This window comes from Lepisma saccharinum, chromosome 21 (genome assembly GCF_977018435.1).
Source record: "Lepisma saccharinum chromosome 21, izLepSacc3.1, whole genome shotgun sequence".
NCBI classification, from domain to species: Eukaryota; Metazoa; Arthropoda; class Insecta; order Zygentoma; family Lepismatidae; genus Lepisma; species Lepisma saccharinum.
The window spans coordinates 2192830-2218027 of record NC_139249.1 but is presented as its reverse complement, the minus strand read 5'-3'; the positions used below and the strand labels follow the sequence as shown (position 1 = coordinate 2218027).

The 25198-nt window shown below is 38.9% G+C and overlaps 1 protein-coding gene across 1 annotated transcript in view; it reads left to right on the top strand.

The window, feature by feature from the left end:
• LOC146004296 (uncharacterized) overlaps positions 1-25198 on the top strand; it is a 953900-nt gene that overhangs the window by 642240 nt on the left and 286462 nt on the right. The window contains exons 16-18 of the mRNA XM_083143016.1: positions 3579-4636; positions 18016-18159; positions 22035-22097. Coding sequence (XP_082999142.1) covers positions 3579-4636; positions 18016-18159; positions 22035-22097 — 1265 coding nt within the window. The remainder of the gene's footprint in view (positions 1-3578; positions 4637-18015; positions 18160-22034; positions 22098-25198) is intronic.

Sequence of the window (25198 nt, the reverse complement as noted above, 5' to 3'; positions counted from 1 at the left end):
ACAGAAAAAGCAAACACATTTTGTGTTGTTTTACAGTCAAGGTCAATGTAAGGGTACTGTAGTTTATGTAGCTTTTGTAGTGTCTTATATTATTAAAGAAATGTTGGTACCAGTTTCATAGATCGGAGACACATTAAAATCGGATATTTTGTGTTTCGCATGGTTCGTACTTAACAATTGTGTACTGCGGAACATAGTTCAAGGTGCCAATATGCTTTTTACACGACACAAACACAATTCTTCACATTCTGAGTCCTTTTTTTTTAATTCTTTTCTTCGCTTCCGGAACACACAATATGGCGGGCACATCTTGACTCACGTTGTCGGTATGCAGTGTTTCAACCTTCTTCACCGAAAAATACCTACTATCGTGTTCGTCACCGGTGGAAATTATACATTATGCACGGGTAGCTGACGGATAGCCCCACGAACCATACACGGATAGCCCCACAAACCATTCACGGATAGCCCCACGAACCATTTCCGATAAGGTTAGGTTTGGTTACGTTAGGCAAGCATAGTAAAAAAAGAAGGGGGTTGAAACACTGACAGGGGCTTACGTCATCAAACGTACGCAGCATCCGGTTGTCGTAGGGCAAGCAAATGAAAGCAATGCCAATTGTGCGTCGGTGAGATATTTCTCTTGAAAAATACATGATTTCCCGGTCAAATATATTCCACGATGAAAGAAAATACCTCGACGAACGTTGTAAACCTTGGAGAAACTCATTTCCGTAAGTAGTTTCTAGTGTAAACTTGAAGAAATGTGTCTCCGATGTATGAAACTGTTACCCTATGCTTCTTTTTTTACTGACTACCATGCTCAAGGTCCCGGGTTCGATCCCCGGCCGGTTCAAATCCGGGAACTTTACTAACGTTGGAAGCGGCTCTGGCGCCCACCCAGTGTCGAATGACATGGGTACCTGGGGGAAACCCTGGGGGGTAAAGGCGGTCAGGGGCGTGATGCTGATTACATCACCCCCACTCACGACTGGATCAAGAAAGCGTGGGGCGTTACCACCACACCCCCTATACGCCTTCATGGCGCAGTGCTAAGCACAGGGGAGCACTTTACCTTATCTAGTCCATATTTAACTCCATATTTTATTCAAAGTAATGTAATATGTAATGTATTTACATATTTAGCACATTTTTACTCCATATATAAATATCCGTTCCCTGCTTATCACTTTTCCACATTTAACGTATAAATATTTCAATATTTTTACGCAACTATTATTTTACTTACAGTACCAGAGTTAGAATATTTTTGGCAGAGTCTTGTCATGCAAGTATTACACTCACTTCACTTATTAGTGACGCAATTCGATTCTTTAAACAGCATTTTTGACCGGTGTCGCTCAAACCGAATCTTGGACAAAAGTGCTGTATATAGAACCGAATCGCGGCATTAAAAAAAGGCGAGATAACATTGGGCAAATTGTCCATCGCTATATTCATTTTTATTTCATTCTTCGTTCAATGTGTTTTTAGAGAAGGGAGTTGTACTTGTGTAGGAGCAAGTGTGTTTGTTTTTTTCTTGTTTTTGTGTATCAGTTCTTGATACTCCAAGTACGGAAAACAGAATGAGTGAATTTGGTGATGGACACATTCCTAGTGTTATGTGTGGGCTTCGGATAGTTATGCATTTTGCATATATTGCATATTTCATCGATTTTTTCTTACAAATGCATATTCTGCTGTTTCTGTCTGAAAATTTGTTCCTTTCCTTTGGAGCAATTCAGAAATATGATTCAGTAGTGTTCGCGAAGAATTCTGGGTACAAGTTCCTAAAGGACATTTCCTCTATTCATGAAGGGAAACAAATGTGGACGGTATTCCAAGTGAACTGCACGTTTCCGAATTGTTGTTTCTTGTGATGTAGAAAGTGTGTTTGCAGAGTATAACAGTATTCTCGTGGATAACAGGCATAAGTCTACTTTTGAGCATCTGAAACAATACGTAGTTATCAAGTGCAATACTAACCTTTCATGCTGAGTAGAATGAGAGACAGCTGGTGAAATTCCACCTTCTGCGAATCGTGACGTTCAGTGAAGTCAGAAACAGTTAGTGGACTTATGATAAAGATACATATACAAAAACTATATGTAAAATATGGTCAGTTGTCAATAAGGTAAGCCAAACCATATTTTTTTACTTATGTAAACAGTGGAATTAATAAATAGTTACAAATTATGGCTAAATTTTCTGTTTGATGTAAATTTAAAAAAATTTAAATGCATATTTTGATCATTTTAAGAGCATATTTCGAGCATTTTAAGAGCATATTTCCATGCATATTTAAAGGTTTTTTAGTGCATAACTATCCGAAGCCTAGTTATGTGGGTTGACTACCAGTAAGGAATGGTAAAGATTATTTCGTCGTATGAGAACTATATGAACGTAACTCCAAAGATTTGTTCTTAAGTTTTGGAGCCAGTGACATGTGTCCACTTCCAATCCATTAGTAATGTCGAGTCACACATCTACGATTTACTTACTCTTTTTAAGAGTCAGACATATTCGTGGTAAAGTAAAGTTCCCCGTGCAGTTAGCACCGTGCCATGAGGGATATAACGGATGTTTCACTCGGGACGGAACCCTGTATTTCGGTCATAACTCGGACATAATAAAGATATTGCAACGAAATTGGGAGTGGACTTACCTCCGTTCATGCGAAGTCAGGTGACATCATAAGAAGTGCTGGAAATGGCCACCATTGCCGTCCAGGCAGCAAAACATTGCGCGACCTGGAGTAGCAACGGCGCCGATCGGTCGCCGATGGAATCATCCATTGGTTATTTCCAGCAGGATGGAGCAACACCGCACACCTCGCGCGCAAGCATGGCCGAAATCCGGTATTTTTCGGCGACCGCGTAATTTTCAAGGCCGTCTGATTTTTTTTTTTTGTGGGGACCTTTGAAGTCACAGGTTTACGCCAACAAACCGCGAACCATAGAGGCCTTGAAAGCAAACATCAGTGCGGCCATCCAAGCAGTGACACCTGACGTACTGAAACGGAATTTCCACAACATGGAACGTCGCGTCCAATGCTGCCTGGACGCCAATGGTGGCCATATCCAGCACTTCTTATGATGTCACCTGACTTCGCATGAACGAAGGTAAGTCCACTCCAAATTTCGTTTCAATATCTTTATTAGTGTCCGCGTTATGAACGAAATACAGGGTTCCGCCCCGAGTGAAACACCCTGTATATAGGGGGATCCGGGGGTAGGGCCTCACACATTCTATCGATCTCGACCATCTTGGAAGTGATGTGATCAGCACCACGCTCCGGCTGCATTTACGCCCCATGTACCCATTGATTTGAGGCTGGGAAATCCCCAGAGCCGCTTTTTGAAGAATTCCGACCTTAGATCACCCACCCCGTTTTGCGGTCAGACGCCCTCATCACTAGACCACCGCGCTTTCAAGATATATTCCTCACTTCTGATGAATTGGAGTTATGTTCCTTTGGGTCTCAAGCGACGATATGTGAAGTCATTGTGTAATCGACTATAGCATAGCCTTTCTTTTGGTTCTGACTGTCCAGCGAATTGAATGGGCTTGTGTTGCAGGGCAGGTGTCAGCTAAACGCCAGATCTCCGATCCAGATGGCGCAGTGTTCGTGCAGACGTTCGTCTCCTGCTTCCCGGCGGTCCTCAACCCGGTGGTTCTTCTGCGTCTCCTTCTGCACCGGTTGCTCACCACGGCGACGCACCTCCAGCGGTGGAAGAGCTGCGCGTCGAGGTCCAGCTTCGCCTCCGCCCACGAGCCCAGGAGTCCCAGGAGCAGGGCGTCGTCGACGGACACCGAGCCCAGCACCCTGAGGAAGAGGCGGAAGGTCAACCTGACCGTGGACTGCTCCACGGGGTCGGAAGCGGAGGACGCCGGTGCCTGCGTGACCCGCGCGAGATCTCTCCACCGCCACGACAGACCGCGGGACAGCTTCGGCAGCGTTTCCGCCTTGGAACCGGCCATCACCAGCACCACTCTGTTCGCCTTGTCGCATTTCCTCCGATCGGCAACCTCCAGAGAGAGTCTGTGCGCCAGCGAGCCTAGCAGCAAGGGGAATACCCCGAACGGGTCGCCATCTTTCTTCCACAAGAGGTCCTTCCGGTTCTCGAGCCTTAGGAAAAGACGGTCAAAGTCGCAAGCGAACATACCCCACCATAAGGAACTGGTGAAGCTGCAACACGCCAACCCGGAAGAGGAGATCCTCGCGTTCCAGAAGCAGCTGCAGAACCTCCCGGACTTCGACTCCCCGGAACATCCGCTGGAGGTTCCGGCAGAGCTTCCGGGACGGCCGTACCTTCGTCCGAGGTCGCGATCCGTTCCGCGAGTGACCTACGAAGGTTCGCGCTATCTGACCTTGCCCGAGCTACCCTGGGCGAGTGGGCGTATGCCGCGGGGGCGCTCGGCGGGCGCCCTGGGCCTCGACCATCTCCCCAGCCCCGTCGCCACCCCCGTGGAGGACAAGGGACCGCCCCAAGCGCCCAACACAGCCACCCAGCAGCCTTCCAGCAGAAGAAGCAGCCTGTCTCCCTCCGAGAGGGCGGGACGACGCAGGGACAGCCCGGCGTGCATTCTGGTGGAGGCCCCCCCGTGGCACCGAGCGATCCTCAACTTCTTGGAGGTAAGAGTTACCATCTGTACTGTAACAGTATATGTATTTTGTATCTATTTGGAAAATGGACCATATTAGTGTGACGTCACGTTGCAAGATTCTCATGTGGTTTTGCCTCCATATGATAACTATGGAACGGATTTTATTTCCAAAAATATAGCTGTTTTCATACCGGTCGTTTGAGATATGTATTTAAGGGCATTGAATCAAGTCAAATGAACGCACTTTGTTGCACCTTTTCGTGATATTAGCACATTTATCCCCATTTTACCCTCTCTTTGATTCTTCAGACCTTTTTCCTTCCTCTTCTTTCATGTTTTGTTAAGAAAATTGGACAGAAAAATAAATGATTTCCAATCTTCTTGAGCAATTACATAAAATCATATAGTATCATTTTGCAGAGCAGAACGAGAGCTGTAGAATGGTATAATATAAATGATAAATGGCTAATTACTAATTACGTTATTTGCTACAGTGTTGCATAAAGAATGTTAATATAACTGGTTTAGACCTAAATCAAGGCATTTTCTCAGCACCGTTTTGAAAACATTTTTAGAACTTTTTTTTTTCCTTTCCTGACCATAATCCACCTTAAAATCCGTTCCGTAATGATAACACTGGGTTTTCCATTGCAAGGGGTAACGTTTTAAAACTGTGACAGCAATCATGAAACGAAATTATTATGTATTCATCGATGTAAGGATGAGATTTCGGAGAATACGTATATTTATAACACATACCTTACAGATGAGAATGTAAAGAATAAATGGAATAGAGCAGGTGTTTCCAACTGGCGGCCCGCAAAGCCAGTTTGCAAAATACATTAATTTTATGTATTTTTATTAAAATACGTTCTATTTTTACTGAAGGAACGGAAGCTCTGTGAAGAAAGACAATATCACAGGTAGAATTGATTTTGCAGTCAGTAATGATCATCAGAAGAATCTAAGGTGACGTAACTTTCTCTTCATACCATGCATTCCACCCCTTCGCTATGAGGAATGAACTCGCCCACTTCCGCGAAGGCTTCACTCTTTGTCTTTAGAAACAAACTGCAGAGCGGCGCTATAGAGATCTGTTTTACTACGCACAAAGTACGAAGAGATTTCCAGTATTCCAACTCTGATTGTACTGTGACTGATTGTTAAAGTTTGTGCAAATATCGAAATGAGCCATATGAACTTAGCAGCATCCAGCTATTTAGCAATCCTCTTGGCGTTAACATCGAAGAACAAGAAGCTTCTCTCCAACTTGAATTGTGTGATTTGCAAGGCGATGTGTTCCTTCAAACTAGGCAAGAAAAGGGCCAGAGTTTTTCAAATATCTTTCAAAGGAACGCTCTCCAAACCTTCGTAGTTTTGGGCAAATAATGACATCGATGTTCGGCAGCACATACACGTGTGAAAGTGTTTTTTTCTTCAATGAAGTTCATCAAGAACCGCTACAGAAGCCGACTGGTAGATTTTTCACTGCTTCACCTTCTGAGACTTTCAAATACAGAAATTGAAGTGGACATTCCAACTTTGATAAAAGAAGAAGATCGGCTTCAATTTTCACATTGAACACTTACTGAAGGATTCTTATTTGTATGGTGTGTTTTTAATTTCTTTCAATTCATCCATAAGTATTGGGTTTTTGTGAAATAAATTCTAATTATACAATTTTGATTTGTGATTCCATTGTTTTTATTGCCTCATTTAAGAAATTTAGGTCATGCGAAAGTTTTTCAGTTCAGTACTTAAAATTTTTGTAATTTTTTATCCCCCCCCCCCAAAAAAATGCGGCCCGCCAATCAAATGCTGGATATAATTTTGGCCCTCGGACCTTTTGAAGTTGGAAACCACTGGTTTAGAGAGTCGAGTAAAGCGAATGCTCCTAACAGCGTCAGATCCGGAACGGAATCGCAACCAATAGGCGGCGGCGCTGCAGTCACGTGAGGCTGGTGGTTTCCCATCATCCATAGCGGCAGCGTGACTGCACTTGAGATCTGCTGAGCTTCGGGTCAGATTTTGTTGTGCACGGAACTAAAATGTCTCCAGTTTTTCTTTACCTTATTCTCTGTAAAGTATGTGTGATATATAGACATATTCTTCGAAATCTGATCTTTACATTGATGTACGATACGCATCACAATTTTGTTTCATAACTGCTGTCAAAATCATTAAAGCTACCCCTTCCGATGGGAAATTCAATACTTTTAAATAGGAGAAAAACATGTGTCAGATTTGCTTGGACTCAAATCGTGCTCTGTCGTCTGCTGTGACGTCACCACTAATATGGTCAATTAGTCGTAACACAAGGAACATTTCAGGGTGGAGAACCAAGTGAATTCTGGAACACTTCTCACAGAGTTGCTAGTGTTTACCAGTGGCGTACCCAAGAGTGGGTTGGTGGAGATCATGACCCCCCCCCCCACCCCCGACTGAGTATTCCTAAAAAAGAACCGAAAGGCAGGAAATGAGTACTAAAAAAAAGGTACAGCTATCCCTCCCACCCTATCGAAATTCCTGGGTGCGCCACTGGTGTTAAGATTACTGTCAGCTTCATTACGTAAATCTATGCATTAACCTTAAAGAACATCTTTGTTATTAGAATGTACAGGGTGGTCCATAAGTCACGACGGGGTTTGAATAGCTAATAACTTTTTTGTTTATTAACTATTTTTATCCATTTTTAGTTACAATAAAGTTGACAGCTGAAAAATTTGTTTACATTATGTATGGAAAATTACATCCTTTAAATGACGCCCACTGTTGGTCTCGCAAAGAGATGCTCTTTCTACGGCATGTTCCATGACAGTTGTTAGCGTCGTTGGCTGTAATACTCTATTTCTATACGAATTTTCTCCTTCGGTTGGTGGATGATCTCAGGCTTCTTAACATACACCCTCTCTTTCAAATAACCCCACAAGAACAAGTCAGGTCAGGAAACGGTATTTCGTAATTTGTTTCCAATGGGGTTGTTATTGTGTGTGGGTGTGTATTTTCCAAATAAATCTCCACAATTTTAATTCGTTGTGGAGTTGTGAATTTTTCCATGATAAATCTACGATTTCTGAAATAAAAGGAAAGGACAAAATTAATAATGAAGAAAGTTAAGAGCTGTTCAACTCCCGTCGTATCTTATGGGCCACCCTGTATATTTCATATGGTGTTTTAAGAGTTAGTTTCGCAAAATTTTGTTCTCTTCTATTTGAATGTTTTCTTTTTAAATCTTATATAATGCATGCGCAATAGCGCAGAAACGAGGGGGCACAGGGGTATATTATGAAATCAAATTTTGGAAAGCGGGGTACAATACCTCCTAATTAATAATTTTTCTTGTATGTACGCATTGCTTGCATTGTAGAATTATTTTCCTGTAGTTTACGGTTATTACAAGCATAAGAAAACAGTTTGTCGTTGTGACGTTTCAGGAGAACACACGCTCCTTTCATCAGACATTTATTTTCATGGAAAATTCATTTCTTTTATCTGTTGAAAAGAAATGTTTGTGCATTCCATTCCACAAGGGATTCTTACATAAAATTGGCAAATTTTTTAGAAGTTTTAATTTCAAAATTGTTTTTAGATCACCAAGAAATTTGGAATGTACATTTAATGAATTCAAAATTAGAAACTCTCTACCAGATGTGGAAACCACAGGAATATATAATATAAGTTGTTCATGTTCAAAGGATTATGTGGGACAAACAGCAAGGAAAATGGCAATAAGATGGCATGAACACGATTTGGACATTATAAATCTAAACCCAAGAACAGGTTTGTCAGCTCATATCATCGAAGAGAAGCATTTGATTAAAAAGAGAAGGGTTTTAAAAAGATTAACGGGAAACACAGAGTTGAATGTCTGGGAAGCTTCGTTCATTGCAGAAGAACACTGGAATAAATTAAATAATGAAAATGGTAACATAGATCCAGTATGGATCACAAATGGAGTAAGCCACCATCTTTAATATTTAATGTAACAGAAAACATCAAGAGACTTTGTGAAAACAATGATGAATTTGAATTACTTGATGATATTTGGGATTCATAATTTTAAATAAAAAAATAATGTGATCAGAAATTTCTATCTGAAATAAAAATAAAACAGACTGCTTCTTTTCACAGTTAAGTTGCTATATTACAACAATGTAACATTGACACATCCATTATATAACGGATTCTTTTTGTTTAAAAAATTGCTAACCATTGTTATAACTGTAGTGGCCGCGGTGGCTCAGTCGGTAACGCGTCTGACTACCATGCTCAAGGTCCCGGGTTCGATCCTCGGCCGGTTCAAATCCGGGAACTTTTCTAACGTTGGAAGCGGCCCCGGCGCCCACCCAGCGTCGAATAACATGGGTACCTGGGGAAACCCTGGGGGGTAAAGGCGATCAGGGGCGTGATGCTGATCACATCACCCCCACACACGACCGGATCAAGAAAGTGTGGGGCGTTACCCCCACACCCCCTATACGCCTTCATGGCATGGTGCTATGCACAGGGGAACACTTTACCCTTTTTTTATATATAACTGTATCTTTAGCCAAAATGAAAATAAATGTCTGATGAGGGAGCGTAACTTCTCCTGAAAATTCACAACGAAAAACTGTTTTCCTATGCTTGTAATAACCGCAAACTAAGTTCTTACCCGAATTGTACCCCTTGTACCCACTTCAAAAATTGTGAACAGACACAAGGTGCATTGCTGCTGCCGTCCAAAAAATATTCCTTGCAATCAAGGACGCCCACAGGATTTTTTTTTCAGGGGAAGCAGAGTCAAATATACGTTTATTATTATTATTAGCAGTAGTAGTAGTATTAGTAGTACTGCTGATGCTATTATTATTATTGTCCTCCTCCTTGACCATGCGGTCCAAGGCGCTGTGTTTTAGACTCCAACTGAGGGACGGCATGGGTTCGAGTCCGCCTGGGTTCAGTCTCTGGGTTTTCGGCCTGTGTGTAGGACCGGTGGCAACCCACCATCGTGAGGAAATTGGGGAGCTACGAGCGAGTAGCGTAACCCGGTCATAAAAATCTTCTGGGGGATTTACGGAACATTTTTTGTAGAGAATTTTATGTAGATTAATTTTTGTCATAGCCTATTTTGTTGTAAAATGCTTTTCAAGCGAGATATTTGCGAAAAACCAATTTTGGGGGCCATTTTTCAAAGATGGCGGCCAAAGCCAAGTAGAGGGCTGCAAAATTAATATGTTGTTAAGAACACTATTACGAAATTCATCAAGTTTTTTCCAAGTTTCCCGGATTTTTTTCCCTTATTAGGTCCCAAAAGCATATCTATCTGATTGGCCTATTTCTTATTGGCAGCACAAAGTTATCCATTTCAGGACAAGCCACGTAGCTATCGATTTTAAAAATATAAAGATTATAATTTTTTTATAAAATAGAGAACTGTGTGGCCTGGTCCTAAAATGAAATACGTTCATACACACCCATACTAGAACACACACAAATAACACGAATAACTTAAATATATATACGTATATAGTGTGTGTGTGTGTGTGTGTGTGTGTGTGTGTATGTGCAGTGGCGGCGATTGTGTTCCAACACCGGCGGGGGGGCAAGGTGCCGAAACTGGGGGGGGGGGGAAGGCAGTTTATTTCCCTTTGTAGTAAAGGTTTAGCATATGTAACGTTTTTATATTCACATATCACAAACGCTACATAATTGGAAAATTTCACGTTAAATATTAGTTTAATTTTCCGCCATCAGAGGTCGTTTGCCCTCGATAGCTCAATGACCAGTGCTGCGTCTTGCGGCAGACTTGGTACAAGCGCGCAGGTCGTAAAACACCTGGCAGTGCTTCAACGACAAAAGTGGCGAAAAGTAGGGGGGATAACTGGCCTCCCTCGAACCCTAATCACCGCCACTGTGCGTGTGTGTCTGTGTGTGTATGGAGTTTGAACTATGTATACCCTAAATAAATCAAAAAACGTTCTTACGCTACACTGTGTGTGTGTGCATGTTTACGATATTATATTTACGAATACAGCATAACCTTGTTAATCCGGACCCCGATACGCCGGACTTTGCTTAATCCGGACAGGCAGAATGGAAGATTTTTAATGTGGCTAGAAGTCAACAATCTCATTTTACTGTACTGTATAATGTATTTAGGCCTATGCTCTCTTAAATACACCATAATAAACGTGTTTTGTTGCTATAAACGGAGTTTTAATGCACTTTCTTCTGTTCTTTTCTGTTATTTCAGTTAATCTGGACTTTCGTTAAACCGGTCAACTTTTCCCCCTCATTAGTCCGAATTAACGAGGTTTTACTGTATTCTTGGTCCAGACCTATATGCAGTGATGCGCGTCTACGAGTAAACAACGATAGTCTACATTCTACACGTAGACTATTTTATACACGTATTTTACGTAATCTATGTAAACAACATGGTGAAAGGTGATAACTTAGCAAAGGGCGCCGTGGAAGTAAACCAAAATTATACTGCGTCTCAGTTGCTGATGTGTGAGGAGAACTTTTCATACTCTTTCTTCCTAATTCGAACAATTTCTCACCTAGGAAGAAACCTAATATAGGAAATATTCTAGTATTTTATGGAGAAAAGACCACTCTTTCCTCACGACTGCCATCTGTTGTTGTTTTTTGCATACTATTTATCTTCTTCCATAGTTGATAATACAAGAGAAGAGAAATTTTGTTGTAAATAGGATTCATTTCGTTAGGAACAAGTATAGTTAAAAAATTTCCTTTCCTTTCATGAAACCCTTGAAAATTAATTTTAATGCACTTTAGATTGTATACGTAGTCTATGTAAACTATAACCCAATGTAATCTACGCGTAGATTAAGTGTAGACAACGCATGTAGACGTAAACTTATAGTCTACGGCACATCACTGCCTATATGTTAATACTTTTACGTTCAGTACTCACTACTTGTAAAAAAAAAAAAAAAAGGTCTGTCCATCCCGATGCTGGTAACATAATCAAGAAGTCCCATGTTTGGTTCGAACCCGCCTTTAAACTGTTCCAGTCCCGTTAGCCTATCCGTGCATAAAATGGACTAGAAAAACAAACCTAAGCCTTAATTCCACCGTTGTAAATAAAGGAAATAAATTAGAAGTTTGTCACAGGTTCTTGAATACAACAATGAGGAAAAGAGCGCTTGAGGAGACGGGCAGAATTCAGAAGAGGTTGTTCCGTAGTTCAAGGTCAGAACAGAACGCAAACACTACGCGTAAAATACATCCTTCACCCTGCTCTTCACGAATATGTCACGTGACAGTTTTGGTCTGAGGTCAAGGATCGTGCCTGTGTGAGTTCCTTCATTAGCAAGCTCACCTACCTCTATTTGCAAATTGAGGCATCGAATTCAACCAGAGGCGCAACCACGAATTTTTGTTTGCGGATGGCAAGTACCAGGATAAATGTACCCATGATAATCGTTTAATCGTTTATTTTTATTTTAAGTGTTGAGCACAGTATGAAACCTAATACAGCACTAAGTCAAATACAAAAGTACAAAGTTACACGAATAAAATACATAAGCTGTAGAATAACATAACATAACAAGTTAGCATATTTACACTTCAAGTTACAGTTTTCAATGAGATCTATTATATCTCTAATACTAATAATTGTTTATTGTTATATAATATTGTGCAATTAACTGTGTATTGTTCTAATAATAATAATGATCATATTTATTGAAGTGAAGGTTCGATTAAACAACCACTATGTTATACAAAATTAAAAAATTAAATACATAATTATAAAATAAAACAGTGGATCCTACAATTTTATACATCAACATAAATTCAAATTGTAGGTTTCAACAAGATCAGCTACTAAACCCCTTGCTTTGTTTAGGCATGTGAGAATTGAGATATACCTATGGGAATATCTAGGAATTTTATAAGCTATATTATTCAAAAAGTATTCACTGTCAACTTGGAAATTTAATATCTTCTCTACAAAATTTAACCTTTTCATTTTTCTTCTTTCTTCTAAGGAAAACATATTCAACTGTGATAACCATTCAGAGTAATGTTGGTCATAGTAATTTTTTTTAAACTTTGTGCATAATAACCTGATAAAAAGTTTTTGAACTGATTCAACTTTTTGAAGGTGACTGGTTGCAGTCAAAAACCATAATTCATTTCCATATTCAAGAATAGGACGAACTATCGTTTTATACAAGAATATTAAGGTATCTTCCTTTTTAAAAACTTTCCATGAGAAAAATATATAACCAAGCATTCTCTTTGCTCTTTTGCAAATTTCTGAAATGTGCTCATCAAAAATGAGAGAGGAGTCTATTACTATTCCTAAGTCTTTATGACTGTCGCACACTTGGATTTTATTTTCATAAATAAAATAGTTGGAGACTATATAATGAACTTTCTTAGTACATCTTAAAACTTTACACTTTTTCAAGTTAATTTCCATTTCATTAATCTTGCACCAATATGTCATTCTATCGAGATCAGCCTGAAGTTGAGCGACATCATTATTTGTTAAAATACTCTTAAAAATTTTTATATCATCTGCATATAGTAAACATGTGCTAGATTTAAAACATAATGTAACATCATTGATAAAAACAGCGAACAGAATTGGGCCAAGTGGCGACCCTTGAGGTACTCCACAAAGTATTTCTTTTTTAGAAGAAGTTGTTTCACCAATCTTAACAGAGAAACTTCTATTTACTAAAAAGTTGGAAAACCATTTCAGAAATCGTGGTGATAATCCCATTTGGTCGAGTTTGTAAATTAATAGCTGATGGCTGACACTATCAAAGGCTTTAGCCAAGTCAATAAATAAAATATCAGTCTGGGATTGCTTCCTAATGTTAGATTTAAGAGAGTCTATTAAAACCAATAAATTTGTGATAGTAGACCTTTTTCTAAAAAATCCATGCTGATTTCCATCAATATATTGTTTAAAAGAAAAAGACAAATAGTCAGCAATTATGTGTTCAAAAACCTTTGCCATGGAATTTAATATAGTAATTGGTCTATAATTATTAAGATCATTGGCTTTTCCATCTTTGTTTTTAGTTACAGGTACAATAAACACATTTTTCCAGATATCTGGAAATATTCCAGAAGTAAGTGACATGTTGTAAATTTTACCCATAATAATAATAATAATAATAATAATAATAGTAGCCATAGTAGTATCAAAGACGTTATCCTCGTAAATTACGCAAGAAAGGGGGTAGAAGCCGATGCTAACGCATGTGGGTTGGAACAAACTATTTGAAATATTTTTTTTTAAAAGAACGGTCAATTTCACATTAATAATGGGAAACAAGCACACAATTTTTTTTATTTTTACTTTCTTACAAATAACAGGTATAACTACCATATGCAACATATACTCTATTTTACACACGTGCAACACGAAGCGACATTTTTAGATCCAGTTTCTTACAAACTGAAAACAATATTTATTTAATAGACCGGAAATAATTTCAAGGGGCCACATGGCGTTCTCTCTTTTACAGCTTTTTCATTTAGATCATTTGGATTTGGCGCCCAGGGCCGACTCCCGCCGCCCTCCAGCTACGGCTCTGAAATTCATAAGACTAAGAAAATTTTACAAATTGTATTTTTATTTGAATAACATTTGAAATCGAGAGGGGAAATTGCGCCTCTTTGCCCCCTGCAAGGGGCCCTTGGCCGTCAATGTTTGCTCCCCAGAATTGATTTCCATCTAAGGTTGGGGGGGCAATGCCCTTCCCTGTAGTTGCGCCACTCTCAAGAAAGGGAGGGGGCTATCGTACTGTTACGAAAAATGTCAACTTCAAGTCCGTAAATGTACTGCACTTATCGTTGTCAAAATGTTCAATTTTACCCCTCCTAAATTACTCATTATTTTTGTAACAGATTTTCGTTATAGTCCACACGTTTACTTCGTTAACGTCGAAGAACAAAGGAAACGGCCGCCACAAACGTGGGTGGGGAGTTGTTTTCGTCCAATGACACTCAACCTTCAGCCAATTGGCGCAGCTGTCATTGTGCTCGTCTACTCCACGTGGAGTCCTTGAGCCAATGGGCGCAGCTGTCATTGCGCTCGTCTACTCCACGTGTAGTCTCGACCACATTGTTGGAGCTGGTGGGCGCGCTCCGTCGATTTCAAAGCCAGCCGGTCGTTAACGTAGCTAGCACGTCGAGTATACGCACCTGATGACAGACCATAAACACGAGAAGGAAAATAGTTACAATCCATTCTAAAACAAAAATTTTCATGACGTATCATCCTTCATCTAGGAATGACTACTTCGAGCACTGACTGAAAGTAATTCTCTAAAAATTATCAGCTTAATTCTTTACAAATATATGTTTGTGTATACCATAGCGTAATATCGTAAACTTACTGTTTCTACTTGTAATAATTTCTTGCTCTACTTTCGTTCAATTATTAACCTGAGAAGTTTACAAACGTCTGTGCTGCCATCTATTATCGTGTTTTTCAGCTTCCTGCCCTTGTGGCTTCAAACCAAGTTTGATTGATTTACATCATTGATTCAAATCACAGATGTACATCAATTATTTTTTAAGAAAATCACTAATTTACACACAACAAACATGAATTTTATAAGAGAGTAATGGGCGTAAGCAGAGGCACGGCCAACTGTGGGGTTCTCAAGGAATTGGGACTGAACAGAGACGTGGTACAAGCACGGATGAGGGTTGTTAAATATTGGATGCGATTATCACAAGAGGGCCAAACTACGCTGAGGGGACAATGTTTGGAAATACAGACAAGGGAGGAAAACGTTTACAGCTGGGGTCTGGAAGTGAAAAGTATCTTATATAATAGCGGAATGGGCTGGGTATGGGAAGAGGGAGGAAAGGGGGACATCTCAACAGAAAATCAAATCAGAGACAGGTTACTGGACATAGACAAGAAATAATAGCAGACTGCCAAACAAAGACCTCAATCAGGGAACAGCTAAGAGTAAGAGAATGGGAAAAAGCCAAATATATCCAGGTTGTGGGAAAAAATGAAAGAGGCGCGCTGGCATGGTTCAGATTAGGGGGATGGAAACAACAAATAAAGAGAAACGAAGCAGGGGAAACGATATGTCCTTTGTGCGATGGGGAGGAGACGGACGAGCATATCCTACTGAACTGCCCTTCTACACGTGACCTAAGGGACAAATGGATGAAAAACGTAACAGGCAGGGAGGTGATAGAAGTGGTAGAAGACAGAATAAGGATAAAGGAAGCGGGGCAGCAAGTGGGGAAATACCTGGAAGAAGTAAGAGAACGGCGGGGGAAAGCTATTAGAGAAGGCAGCGAAATGAGTGAGCATGCTCCAGACGAGCCATCTTTATAGTGTAAGTGTGTGTAAAGCAAAATGTATGCGTGTTTTGGTGAGAGTGGAGGAAAAGAGAAGTGGGGCGAGGAAGAAGGAAGAAAGACTGGAAGAAGAACTGCCGAGGGAGGGGAAGAATATGTATATATAGGGGACAAAGTAAGAGACAGCTTAAAAGAAAACTAAATGTAACAAATTAGTGTAGAAAAATCAAAAATATGTAGTGCCTACAGCCTATGGCTCGCACAAAAAGAAAATAAATATAATCTAATCTAATCTATTAGTTTCATTGAAATGTTCCAAGTGATTGGGAAATGTTAGGGTATACGTGAAAACATGGCTAGATACAATAAAGTCCATCCTGTACATAAAACACAAACGAGGTTTAATCTTTCAACATGTGTACAACATGGCGTAAGAGGAATCTGAACGAACTCTATCGTAATGAACAACAGATTATTGAACACATTTGTTCTTCCTCCTAGCTATATGATTATACATAATATAGTGCTTAATGACAACATTCACATATGCAGTATCAGAAATAGAAAAATGGATAATTACAAATATTTTTTAATTTGCTTTCATCAAACTGTTCAAATATTTTAAAGGGGCATTTACCAGAATACGCCTTTCTACAAAAAAACATATATCTATATGTAGGGTGTCAAAAACCATACAATCAATTTTAAGCGCGTTTTTTTTTTAAAAAATCGATTGAAATAAAAAAGTCCGACTTAAATTTTAAATTAATCATATTTGTCCATCCTGCTTATAACATACAAATACAGTCTTACAGGGTATCCAATAGTAACAAGTATGTAAGTTAAATATCTCTAAATTTACAATTCTTGTTTCCTTTCCATAAACATCTATCTATCACTAGGTTGATTAACGGTTCTGTGTCGTTCTGTATTTTTTCACAATGCACAGATATCAAACAGAGGACATTTAATTTACGTCCTTCGTGGTATCTCTGATCCATGTTTATACATGCCGAAGGGTACTGTAATAGAAGTAATATTTCAAAATAACGAGATGTGAGTTATGAACGTCAGATTCCGAATTCGGGAAATGATTTCCCAACTTTACAATCACGACAGCCTAGAAATTCCTATCGGATCTTATTTAAAACAAGTTAATTCATGATATTTTCTCCACTGTGAGTGTCTAAAAATTTACTGAAATGAACAGGTTTCATTCCAGAAGGTGTTCACTTGAAGGGGAAATAGTGTCTACAATTCGAGATTCTCACGGGATTCAAAAACTTCCCGACCTGGTACAGAAATGGAGATTTTTCTTTCAGTTGAAAACGTCTGGCCCGACCAACGGTATCACAATAAGATTCTATTTCCTGTGAAAACGTTCTTTCATTATTTTGTTAAATATACAGTTAATTGTAACTGACAGCTTGTAAGTGTCAAAAAACAATATTATTTTGTAACGAAATATCACTACAATTTCTCCGTTAGAATTACATGAACATTTTCCAGATACTCCTTCGCTGTGGATGCCCTTGACTAGAACAAATAGCTGGAATCATATTTATGGAGAACACTAATCTTGTAGCGACATCTGTTGCAGATATTGACAATAATGGCTAAGCAGGTACATATCTACCAGAAAGAGAAAACCCCTCGGCCACTATTGTCGAATTTTCAACCCTAATGGAGCGTGGGTAATGCAACTGCCCCTGAGTTTCCAAAAAAATGTGTCACTTTATTCAATGCCACGTGTTTGTGTCGTCATGAAGGGGAAAGACGTAATATTTAATGTTGTTGAATATTATGACAACGAAGCGTGGGAGAAAAGTTAGGAATAACAAGTGACTGTCCGCTTTAGTTATAGTTGGACGGTGTCTTTATCTTCATGGTACGGCTGTCGTAAAGAAAGAAGTGTATATGCTTTCTCGTGGATAGTGTCGGTGAACACAATAGTGCCAACGGAATAGGAAGTTAAAGCATTCTTTCCCATTGATAAGGTGCATTGTATTGTAACATGACTAATATATCCGTATCTTGTATATTGTTTGCAAGTAATTTCCCCACAACATTTACTTTTTATCTATACGGCTGTTCTCATTTCTCCTCCAGGAATGGCTTCGAGTGTCCAGGTTGGAACTTGAAAGGAATTTGCCGCTGTGTAGGGAACTCAGGGAATTCCTATCCAAGGTGTCTACGTGCGGAGCGCCCTACCAACAATGGAGCTCGGAGATCAAGCAGGAATTTCCCATATTGGTAAGTTTCGAAATTTCTTATACAGTAGAACTTGCATAGATCGTGATACTCGAGTGCAGGCATTCTCTACTTTCATAGGCAGCTCGAGAGAGGTTGCGAGGGGTGCTTTGGCACCCCTTGAATTGAGATCAGCACCCCTTCCGCACCCCAAGTGTTCATGCTGATAGCAACAATACATGACAAAAATAATAAATATATATGAAAATCCAATTTATTCTAATACATATTGTCCTAAAGTCATATTTTAGGTGGCGATAAACATGTTCAGAGCGTAACCCAACACGGGTTAAACCAGAATTTTCCATTTGGGGGGTTGTAGTGGTAAATTTTAAGCCAAAATAGGCAAAAATGAAGAAATTTCTAGTGGTATTGAAGAAATTTGAGTAGTGTATAATAGAACTATAGTTTTTAATTGTCATTAAAAGCAATCAATATTACTGTAAGAATTCAATACTAATATACCCAATAACAATTTTATTTTTTTGGACTAATAGCACGGACTCAAAACTGACACAAGAGGGCACTAAATGGAAAAAACAAATAAAGAGTTAGAAAAGAATAGATAGCAACAAAGAATAAAAGCATTGGTGTCCTACAATATTAATATATTTGTCGATTTGCAATATATTGTAGTAAATATATTCATCCTAGCTCTGCTGGTAATAGTATGAACGTTTATGTAAGACTTTCCTCAAGTTTATACTCATATAGTTATATATATATATATATATATATGATCTCTTAATGCTGACGTACCAAGTAATGCCCATTGTAGTGACCTGTGCCAATTGAAAACAATAAAAATCGAAATTTCATACTCGGCCTTTTTGATGAAATTATAATGAAGAGCATTTCGCTCGAGCGCCAAATAGTTCGCACGTACGACGCTAGATAGCGTACGGAATCGAGGGCTTCTTCGATCGAGCGAATAAATCACGAACAGGCAAAACGAGCGGTATACGCTCGAAGCCAAGTAGTACACGTATAACCGTAATTTGTGAACCCTCAATTACGGCTCCAAAGGCGGAAGAAGATAGATGGGCATATCAACGGCTGAGGAGGCGGAAGAACCAAGAGAGGTAAGACCTCATAAAAAAAAAAAAAAACCTTAGTCAATCTGGCTCCGGATGGTAGAACCTTGTACGGGCCCCTTGCCAGGGTTACGGTGAAGACCTCAATGGCATTTACGGCGAAGAGAGAAACCCTCAGAACGACGGAGAGGCAACCCACCCTCTTGGGACAAGAGGAAACCACTGTCTTGTGGAGAGGAGAGGGATCCCCAACGGCTAGGGGAAGGAAAGCTCTGAAGTAAAACCATGGGCAAGATGGGCTCTGTAGCTGTAGTGAAATCAGCCAACCTAAGGGACGGAAACCCCGAAATCAAATTACCTTGTCCTCCACTTTGGGGATTGAACAAGGGGCTAATGACTCCCCTTTGTAAAAATCAGCTCGTTAAGAAACCAAGAGAAAGAGAAAGATGGACGGATCTTTTGGATAAACCAAAACAAGAGAACAGGATAAAAGGATTATGGTTAGCTACATGGAATATACTCAACTTATACAGACCAGGTGCCTCCACCAATTTAAAAGCAGCTCTTACAAAATATAGGATTAGTATAGCAGCAATACAGGAAACTAGATGGAAAGAAGCTAATATAATGGAATCTGTGGATTCTATGTTTTTGCACAGTGGTAGTAATGAACGAAATATGTTTGGAACAGGATTTGTAGTGAGAAAGGAACTGAGAATGTATCAATGAAAGATTGTGTTCACTACGAATTGGAGGAAATTTTTTCAACATCTTTCTAATTAATGCACATGCACCAATAGAAGATGAAGAGCAAGAACTGAAGGAGGAATTTTATAGCAAATTAGAGGAAGTGTTTGACAGTGCACCCAGAAATGATGTGAAGATTGTGTTGGGAGACTTTAACACCAAGGTGGGAGAAGAAGTGATATTTAGACCAAATATAGCTTAAATCCTGTAAGTAATAATAATAATAATAAAATATGATTGTGTCCAGCACAAAGTTCCCAAACAAAAACATATACATGATGACATGGATGTCACCAGACGGAAAGTACATATAATCAAATGCAGCATGTGCGTATTGATAGAAGACATGAGTCAGATGTACTCGACGTAAGAAGTTGCAGGGGGGCCGATTGTGACTCGGATCATTTCTTGGTAAGAATAAAGTACAAACAAAGGATTTCATTAAAGAAGGAGAGAAATAGAGAGATGGAAGAGAAATTTGATGTAAGCAAGTTGAAAAATAACAGAAATATAGCAAGACAATATAAAGAGGAGATAGGAAGAAAATTAAAAGAATGCTCGAACAGAGGAGAAACATCAGTCAAAGAAGAATGGAACATACTTAAGGAAATTGTGACAGCAGAAGAAGTTGTTGGATATGAAAGGAGAGAAATTAGGAATGTATGGTATGATGAAGAATGTCAGGCAGTGACTAAAGAATGAAACGAGGCAAGGTAAAAAAATGTTAATGAGAAGAACACGAAGTTCAGCGGAAACCTTCAGGGAGAAAGGAAGAGTGGCTAAGAAAGTGTACTGCAAAAAGAAGAGAATGTATGAAAATAAACAAATACAAGAAATAGAAAAGCTTACAAGGAATAAAGATACCAGAAAAATCTACCAAAAAATGGCGAAATATAGAAAGGGTATCAACCACGACTTGCATTGTGTAAAACTAAGAAAGGGAATTTACTGGGAGGAGTAGGAGGAATTCTAAAGCAATGGGCAGAGTATTTTAAAGAACTGCTGAATACACCAACAGTACAAAAGAGGGAAGTTATGGAGGAAATAGTATTTTATGGACCAGAGCCACAACTACCAGAACTTAACTATGAGGAAGTCCTCGAAGCCATAAAAGAAATGAAGAATAACAGAACCCCAGGAGAAGACAAAATTAAAGCAGAACTTTTAAAGTCCGGAGGAGAGAGGATAGTAAGAAATCTACATGAATTGATACATATAATCTGGGAAAGGGAAGAGATGCCAGAAGGCTGGACAATGGGTATTAGTATTTGCCCGATTGATAGATCAAATGATAAAACTGATTGTAGAAACTATAGAGGGATATCGCTGTTAAATAAATATCTTTCAGGTTAGCGATAGGGAACCATCTAAGGTAAGTTAAACATGGTAATTCCAAATAAATTAAAATAAAAAATAAATTAGGTCAGTGTCAATAAATTAATCAATTGCTCAATTCAAGGCGGAGAACTAATGGTTTCATTATGTCAGTAGTAGGCTACAAGAAATGTAAGTGTTTACAGACTGGGATCGTGACATTTATGTACTAAAGAACACTTATTCAAAATTAAAATAACAAACAATAAGATATGTAAATGTGGCCGAGAAATTGGGGACGTGGAACATATAATAGAGACAGAAATATCACATACAAAACTTTACGTAATTCAAAGCTTCAGTTTTCAATATAAAATTGACAAGATTGGTGAGGAATTCGGATGTTCGACTGGGATATTCATAAGAAAATGTAACACACAATTGTTTTAATTTTTGTCTAATATAACTCCTGTGAAAAAGTCGCAAAAAGATGTAATGATATCTTTAACGTGAATCAATTATGTACATTCTAGGAAAATATTCATGAATAAAATACTGGTTAAAAGCTGTTAGGTCCAATATAAACAATGAGTAAATATCAATATTTTTTTTCGCTGATAAAGATAATGAGAAATATGTATGATTCCCAGAAAACCTTTACGTACTAAAACTGTCGAGTCAGCGTGTGTCTGTGGTGTCTGCTGTTTGCCTAACGCGTACAGTTAAACGCATCTTGCGTAATCGATGAAAATGGTTTAATGTTTGCTTTTCCTTCCGTTGCAGGCGAAAGATCCGGAAACTGAAGGCGGGGATGCCCATGAGGAGACGGACAGAGAGTACATACAGGTAAGTCGAAGGTCATAGTTCTTTGAATGCGCTTACGTTCATATCCAGCGTGTGTATATTCCAAGGATATGTGAATGGTATTTCGCCTTGTATTGTATTATTAAATCCATAGATACGGATATTTTGGGCCAACGAGAGTTTTGCGAAACGAAAGCAGGTGAATTCTTCAGTCGTGTGTATGTATAAAACAACAAACAATTTTAAAACCGTTAGTGATATATGAAAATGAAATACAGTAACCCTCCGAGTTACGTAAGTAATGCGTTCCGTAAACCTTTACGTAACTTGAATTTTACGTAAATTGCTAAAGTGTAACTTTCCTGCAATATTTATTATTTTATATATATATATATATATATATATATATATATATATATATATATGCATATAATTTACAAAGTACCGGTATTATTTTTATAAATGAAACATCATGCAGCAGTATTTACTCGGATAAAAACTATAAATATATATGAAAAATATATAACAGAATATGAAAACAAACTGAAATCACACTTTTCAAATAAAAAATGTATCGTGACAGCTACGTACAGTTATTACGTAACTGCGAATTTACGTAATAAATTGTTCCTGATTGTGGACAGAAACTAGCTAGACGGAAAACTATCATTTAGTCGAAGCGCCTTATTTCGTCTCCCTGCATAGCAACAAAACTATAAAATACATGTTATTTTTGACCAAATATGTATTGATATTTAAAGACATATTAAATGCCACTGCCCCTCCCCCCCCCCCCCCTCAGAAAATATTCCCTCTCTGTCTCTGACTAGGATCCATCCTCTTGCCACCGCGGATATTTTCGAGTTGTCTTTGCACACAGAAGAACGCTCCTGCAAAAAACAAAGAAAAACACGAAGTTGCAAATGCGAAACCCATTTATGCATGCCCTGGTGTGAATTGTTAATAGCCTGACATACCGCCGCCTGGTGTGCGGAAGAGGTACTAACGTAATGCGGATCTCCACAATGCGTGTGCTGTGAGTAAGTGCGGTTTCTAGTGGCCAGCGTGGATCGCGGTTTCGTTGGTTTGTGTTTGTGGTCAGTCGCTTGGAATGTTTTCCCGTGCTTCGGACGCTGGAGAGCTTTGCTGAACTCGCTACGGGCGCCACAATCGCACCGGTAAGTTGCAGAGTTATTTGCCAGTTTCATTCTTTCTCGAATCTTAAGCCAGAGGGCGTAAATTTGTGTTTGCAAATGTCGGTGTTGTGGCCCATTCAGTTATGTCAATGCTTTTGTCCAGTAGCGTACGCAGGATTTTGTCAAGGGGGGATTATTTCTGAAGCTTTCTCCAAATTCACATTACCGTTGTTTTATTATACTTTAATTAAATAATAATCATCATAATTAATTAATGATACTTATAATTTAGTAATTAGTTCAATTACTAATAATAATACTACTAATACCACTACTACTATTGAGTAGTAGAGATGTACATAAATGTAGTATTTATGAAAGGAATAGAACGAAACTACTATTCAATTGTTAACAAATTCTAGAAGCATTTTTTTTGTTTCTTTGATACAAAATAATTGTCTAGTCAAGGAGGTGAGACATTTTTAAGTGTGAAGAAAATCCATATAAACAAGAAAATATATGAAAATAAATTGAAATATTCAAAGTATGGAACTCATCCAACGAGCTGCGGTGGTCTGGTCGCTAGGGCGTCTGACAACCACGCGGGAGATTAGGGTTCGATTCCCGGAATTTGTTGGAATTTTTCAGCTCTTGTCCCCGCATAAATGTCCCCGATAATTCACATCTAGAATGTCTCGCTGTTCTTACCAAGAAAACATTTTACAATATTCAATGTTATTGTAGTTTGAATTCAGAAATTTAAACGTGCCAGTGTAAACAATAGGAAGGTGGACTGGTGGCTGTGTATTCTTGTCCCCGCTTAACTGTATGTTACCTGCACAACGAACCAAGAACTTTGTTTAGTTAATGCTCATAGTTCACACACACACACACAATACATGCTCACTGAACATTGATGCAGCTGAGACACAAAACAACTTTTCTTCTCTTTTAAATCAAATGTGCCCTCATATTTCATTTTTAAGAATTCGTGTTTAATTTCAAGGCATTCACTCTGAAAGGCGCGTGTGTTTGGAATGCAGTTCTTTTCTTCATGCTGCATGGGAATAACAATTCAAATTATTATTTTTATTATTAGTAGAAGTATTGTCACAGATCTGTTAAATTGCCCATTTTTAATTTTCTTCACAGCATTTTTCATAATATTTCAAAAGCTCAAGGGGGGTTAAACCCCGTAACCTTCCTTGCGTACGCCACTGCCGCCCCTGTCACTTTTAAATCGAGTTTTAAGTCCACTTTTATGCACAGATAGGCGAATTGGGACTGGAGCTATAGTTTAAGGTGAGATCCGAACTAGTATACGCCGCCTCCAGCGAGTATCGAACCCGGGACTGCTTGATTACAAAGCGACGGCATTACCATTGCGCCATGGAGGAGGCTGGCTCCTGTCGCGTAACGTAATGCATCAAGGGTCGTGGGTACGAATCCCGGCCTGGGCACGGGTGTTCTTTGTGAGTGTCCATCAATTTCGCCATATCATAACTCATCCTCATTAGCCAAAAGTGGCTGAAAAGCGACGTTAAATAACAGAAATCAAATCAGAATCAATCCTTTACTTCATTTTGAAAGTTATACGTGCCTCATTTTTTTAATGGTCGTACCTGATCTTATCGAGTATAAATTTTGGAGCGAATTTACAATACCGGAAGTATCTCCAATTTGTTTGAAATTCGGCATACTCACTAATTTTGGCTTTCTAATCACTAATCTGCAGATGAAATTTGGCGGCGAACTCTAGAAATTGCAAATAAGACAAAATAAGTTGGTCCGTGAACGAATTAAAAACACCCTTCATTTATAAAGAAAACAACTATTTTTTGCAATGATTAGCGTTTCAAAACTATGTTTACGATGACCCTTAATTTTTACTATGCTTGCCTAACCTAACCTAACCTTACCGTGAATGGTTTGTGGGGCAAACATTTGTTCCACCTTTCTCAAATGGAGCGTAAAGAATAGCGAACTTCACTTGTTCACATCATCAAA